The following is a 5,893-nucleotide window of genomic DNA, read 5'->3' on the forward strand; positions in this document are numbered from 1 at the left end:
CAGAAATACTTTGCAACCAGCAGATGGCAGCATCTTTCCTATTAAATATTCTCATCTCACAGCGCAGCGACGGGCACACTAAGGCTGCATGCATGATTTATTTTAAGAAAGGGGCAGTGCAGTCTCAGAGAGGTGAAAAAAGAAGTTATTCTCATGCATAGCCTCTGATTGGATAAAAGTTTTTGGGATGTTTTTTTTTTCCTCTCACTGAGGCAGTCCTTAAAAACCTTCTAATACTGCTAGAGTTTTATTCTTTTGACGTTTGCAGCAGACCTGATTTGGTGGATCCCCCCCTCCACATATTTATCTGGATTTAACCTTTTTTTTTATTGGAATATAATAATTTTCCACCTCCCCCCTCCCACATTTTTTTTACAGATTTATCAAATCCACTCAAAACTTTCCCAGAAACGGTTTGTGACTTTGGAACAAGCGCTCTCGACGCAAACTCTCTGCCATGGCAAACTCTTGCCTCCAGCTGTGCGGCTTTCTCCTGAGCAGCCTGGGCTGGCTCGGGGTCGTGATCGCCACGTCCACGAATGACTGGGTGACCATGTGTAAGTACGGCGTGACCACCTGTAAGAAGATGGATGAGCTGCAGTCCAAGGGACCCTGGGAGGAGTGCGTCATCTCCACGGCACTCTACCACTGTGTCGCCTTTACACAGATCCTGGAGCTGCCAGGTAGCCACCGTTCAAACTCTTCACTTCAACTAACGCAGATGAAGTCATTTTTGTTCGTAACTTGGCATAAGTAGAAAACAAAATGTCTAAATTAAAGGAAGATTTTGTTCCACAGCCTACATCCAGACCACTCGAGCCCTAATGATCCTGGGGTCGATCATGGGTCTCCCTGCGGTGATTCTCCTTCTCATGTCTATGCCTTGCATCAGCATTGGAAACGACGCGCAGAGCGCCAAGAACAAGCGGGCCATCCTGGGAGGAGTGCTGATGGTTGTTGTTGGTGAGAGACATCGTTATTTTTGTTCCCTTCTTTAGATGCAGTGAATGTTAATAAGAATGTTAATAAGATGCCACAATGAACACCGTGAGCACGATGAGTCGCACATCTCTGAACTTTCCTCCTTTTGACCTGTTTGAACCTGAGCTTGAACGCTTACAAAGTGTTGAGGTTAGAGAGTTTGTAAAAAAAAAAAAAAATTAACAAAAAAATTCTCCTCCTCTATCTCACCTCAAAACAAAAATAAAGACATTCCTACAATCCACCTACTCTCGTCCACACCCTGCTTTTGTCCTGAGCCACATGAAAATTTCCCCAGGGGTCCAATTTTACCGAGATTATAAATATGGGACTGTTGCTACAGCGTTTCTTTTTTTTCTTTTTTTTTTTCCACCGCCCCGCTTCCCTGGAAAGCAACTTTAGCACCTGTTTCCCAACCATTTCTTTTCCAACGCCTACATTTTCACAAAAAAAAAAAACTCTTGCCAACCCCTGACTGATGTCTCCACAGCTCCTCCATAAAAATACAACCTAGACATATGTTAGATGTTTGTGTAATGTGTTTGAGGGTTGATTTTCTGTGCGTATTTTTGCTCTTATAACTTTACCCACTGTGTCAGGTCCTTCCACACCTTCACAGAGCGTTTAGCAGCACGCTAGGAATGTGGTAAACACCTACTGCCTCTTATACCTTCAGATTTCCTAAAGCAGGAGTATTTTTTGAGGAGCTGTGCAGCCCTTGAATAAAGCTTATTTGCGCTGACTGCACTCTAAAAACTATTGGGTTAAAAATAGACTCGCGCTAATTAGACTTTCAGAGCTGCCCATTCCAAACCCATCTTTCCCCAACAGCTGTAACGCCAAGAAAAGAACAAAAATATATCAAAAGTTTTTAAAGGCAACAGTTTTGGATTCGACTGAAAAGATTAGGGCTTATAAGAAAATGCCTGTTTACGCATAAAGTACAAGTCTTTTTTTATCAAGGCCAAAAATTTGTTACATTGTACATACTGTTAGTTAAAATAGACCAAAAATGATATTTGGTTTTGATGGAATAAAACCATTAAAGCCACTGATGATTTTTTACTGATGCTAAATTCTGCATCAGTATACAACACTGCAAAATATTTTGCAGACTTTTTGACCAATTCTTTGGTCAAAGTGTGAGTCTAGGTAAGAAGATTGCCCGAAGTGAAAAGTTGTTCCCCAGAATGGACTAAAGTGATTACCACCACATCCATCCATCCATCCATCCATCCATCCATTTTCTTTACACCCTTGTCCCTTAGTGGGATCAGGAGGGGCGCTGGTGCCCATCTCCAGTTAACTTTCTGGGCGAGAGGCGGGGTCACCCTGGACAGGTCGCCAGTCTGTCGCAGGGATACCACCACATCAACAATATTAAATAACATAACTTACCTTCATGCCATTTCCTGGTTTAACTTATAATTTATGGTTGTATAGCACAATATGGACATATGTGAAGAATCAGGCTTGTACTAAACTNCACCCTTGTCCCTTAGTGGGGTCGGGAGGGGTGCTGGTGCCTATCTCCAGCTAACTTTCTGGGCGAGAGGCGGGGTTCACCCTGGACAGGTCGCCAGTCTGTCGCAGGGCTACCACCACATTAACAATATTAAATAACGTAACTTACCTTCATGCCATTTCCTGGTTTAACTTATAATTTATGGTTGTATAGCACAATATGGACATATGTGAAGAATCAGGCTTGTACTAAACTCAATTTTTGGCTAAAACTGCCCATATTCCGTACCAACAACATAAACCAAAGCACTTTGGGTTATAAAATAACCAAGCTTTTTGTGTGTATGTGCTCATATATGTATATATAAAATAAAAAAAAAACGCCCCTTTTAAAACAACATATTTGTCTTGGTACATTAATGAATACACTTAAGCAATTTCATCCATTTAGTTTCTTTTCTTTAAGATTTTTTTGACTCTAGTGGCCTTTATTTGAAAGTGCCAGGGCAGGAAAGTAGGGTAAAGACACACACGGCAAAGGTCACCAGGCTGGGAATCGAACCTGCGACAGCAAGACCTCCTTACGTGGGGTTGTGTTTAACCCCTGCACCACCACAGCACCCACAACCCCCCTTTAGTTTCTTTTGGTGCCGTCAAGCACAAGGTCTTTGAGTGTATTCGTCTGCACCGTGTGAATGCCTAACAAAGACTTTTTCCTCTCTGCCTCTTTAGCATTGTGCGCTTTGGTGCCAACCATCTGGTTCCCCATCGGTGCCAACCAAGAGCTCGGCCTCATGTCTTTCGGCTTCTCCCTCTACGCCGGATGGGTGGGCACCGTTTTCTGCCTGCTGGGCGGCGTGATGCTCATGTGCTCGTCGGACTCCTCTGCCTCCTCTCCACGCAGCTACCAGGACAACAACCACTATTACTACTCCAAACACGGAGGCGGCAGCCTGCCAGTCGCCTCCTCCAACCACCACGCCAAAAGTGCCCACGTCTAAGGTTGGAGACGCCGGCGGCCCCGCGGGGATTCTTGTACATAGAGACATTTGCACAAAAGGCAAACATTTACGACGTCCGTGTTTTACCGTACGATGTGAAGGGATGTAGATGCAAACAGCACAGAGATGGAACATTTAATTACAAACAGTTTGATCCTTGTTTTTGTCCTAAAGTGCCAATTTTCCAACCTCCACACAAAGAGGTGTGGCACGGACTCACCCCACTGTTACATAAATGTACAATCTCATAATAACAAAGGCTTGTCTAATGAGTACCCTGGTGACCGAATCTCATCAGGGTCTTTGTCACTGAGTACAATTTTAAATCTCTTTAATATTTTTGTTTTGATCAAATATGGGTGTGGTTGTTGTGTTAATTTTTGTTTTAGCTAAATTGTTCTTTTTTTCATTACATGGATTTTTATTTTTTATTTTTTTGGGACAGTATTACTAACTCCTGAGTGATGGACTTGATTAAAACGATTTAGCGCTGTGTTCAGCTAGACCTGACGTGAAGGTTTACCAAGCAGTGTTTATATCTCTGTAAAAGAATTGGAATTTACAGAGTAAATGTTTTTTTTGTTGTTGTTGTAGTTGTTTTAACAGTCAACAAAGAGCAAAAATTAAATGTCACGTTTCAGATATACACTTTTTTTTTAACTAATTTTGTTGTTTTAGGTGTAATGATCACTTGTTTGACAAACATGCTGCATTAAAACATTTCTTAACCACACGTCCTAGTGTCGAGCTGCTATTTATGTTTTGCAGGCATGTAAAAAAAAAAAATAAAAAAAATAAAAAAACTTTTATTAATTAGTTTATTTCTTAAAACTGTTACAACCAATGGATGTAATTTCTGAATGGAACTACGCCACTAAAATATAACAACTAAGTTCCTGAATTGTCAAAATTGGAGGCTCTTTCCAGTCTCTAATATAGACAAACCAGACGTCTGAATACTAAAAAACACAAAACACTACCAGTGTTAAATCAAACCATGTCTGGTTCTATTTGCAGACTGGTTTCTTCTGAACTCAGCGGGGGTTTTTTAAGAGTGCAATTTTCTCATCTGCGGTATTCTGATGTGATGTTTTTGTTTAATTTTTTTTTATCTCACTCGTCATGTTTTAAACAATAATAGAAATTTGCTTGCATACGTAAAATCCCGCGTGATACGATTTCCGCTGCAGATCGGTGACTCGCATTGACTGTCTTGGCATATCCAAGTCTTTGTGCGAACAACATTAGCAATTTGTGGTGTATTTCTGTAATCTCTGTGACCTTGACTGAGATAAGCACAGAAGAATCTGTCCCACAGACTCAGCCTCCCAGTCTCTTCTGGTAACCACACACACACACACACACACACACACGCACACACACGCACAGTGGGTGATAACTGTGCCTGATGCGTCTACTCCTTTGCCCAAATCAAGGTCGCTGAGTCACTGCACAGACGAGAACATCGTGTGATTTCTCTTTGTCGTCAGCTTATCTTTAAACGGATACAAACGCGCTCGCACATCACTGATCTTCACTCGGTTACTGTTTCATTTTTACCTCTTCTGTGATTTCCTGGCATGTCTGCGGTTGCCGGTATGTCATCACAGCGTCTGAGCGTGTGTTCCCTGAAAAGGGGAAGCCATTCCTGGTATGGAGCCATCGACTTCACAAGAGACAGATGGAAGGATCCCGAGCAAATAAGCTGTCCTGTGTTGACGGAATAATGATATTTAATACACTATGATTAAACACATGGCACAACTCCCCAGCTCTTTATGCTTATTTAATTTTCTGCTCGAGTTTCTAGGATCCATAAGCGGTTGGTTAACTGCGTTGCATCGGGAACCACTGCTAACCTGCTCTTGTTTCTGAAACTAATGAAAGAAGTACAAAAATAATACTTTTTAAGCATTGCAGTAAGAGGCCCAAGTAAAACAGAGCAAATCATTTCGCTGTTACAGTTGAAGAAAATGGCTCTTCAACAGCATGACGCCGCCACCTCTTTGTTTCGTGGAGAGACTTGCTTTCCTTCACATAAACTGTGGCGTCATTCACGTAAGATAACAAGTCAAATTTACATCCCATCTGCCCAGAATGCCTTCTTTCGCATGTTTGGTGAGTTTCCCACATGATATTACAGCCTTTGCTTTCATTCAACAGTGTTTGGTTTTCTTGCCAGTTGTCCTTAAAGGCCAGACTTGTGGAACCCGCAACTTACATAATAAGTTGGTAGTTATATAATAGCTTCTTAGCTACTCTTACTTGTGTTAATTTAGGCGAGTCGCACATTTCCTTAAGATTTATGTTTTTTAATTATCCTTCCGTATTCAGATAATAGACTGAACACTCCTCCTTGAGAGATTCAAAACTCATAATATGGTTTAATATCCTGACTTTGCCTTAAAATCTCATTTCTCATTTCCATTCCCCCCCCCCCCCCCCCC

At 41.7% G+C, this 5,893-nt stretch overlaps 1 protein-coding gene across 1 annotated transcript; it reads left to right on the plus strand.

Annotated features, from left to right (window-relative positions):
* The first annotated feature begins 250 nt into the window (after positions 1-250).
* On the plus strand, positions 251-4,179 carry cldn11a (claudin 11a). The gene is made up of 3 exons (XM_007564499.2): positions 251-683; positions 799-963; positions 3,178-4,179. Exons 1-3 carry the CDS (start codon positions 458-460, stop codon positions 3,444-3,446), a joined length of 660 nt encoding a protein of 219 aa, XP_007564561.1. The 5' UTR covers positions 251-457; the 3' UTR covers positions 3,447-4,179.
* Positions 4,180-5,893: the final 1,714 nt, after the last annotated feature.

The sequence above is a fragment of the Poecilia formosa genome, unplaced genomic scaffold (genome assembly GCF_000485575.1).
Source record: "Poecilia formosa unplaced genomic scaffold, Poecilia_formosa-5.1.2 Scaffold160, whole genome shotgun sequence".
Lineage (NCBI taxonomy): Eukaryota > Metazoa > Chordata > Actinopteri > Cyprinodontiformes > Poeciliidae > Poecilia > Poecilia formosa.

What these genes read in the sequence shown, in the direction of transcription:
- cldn11a (XM_007564499.2), top strand. Translation starts at nt 458, where the DNA reads ATGGCAAACTCTTGCCTCCAGCTGTGCGGCTTTCTCCTGAGCAGCCTG. An exon ending in ACAGATCCTGGAGCTGCCAG is followed by an intron (nt 684 to 798) that starts GTAGCCACCGTT and finishes TTTGTTCCACAG; the next exon opens with CCTACATCCAGACCACTCGA. An exon ending in AGTGCTGATGGTTGTTGTTG is followed by an intron (nt 964 to 3,177) that starts GTGAGAGACATC and finishes CTGCCTCTTTAG; the next exon opens with CATTGTGCGCTTTGGTGCCA.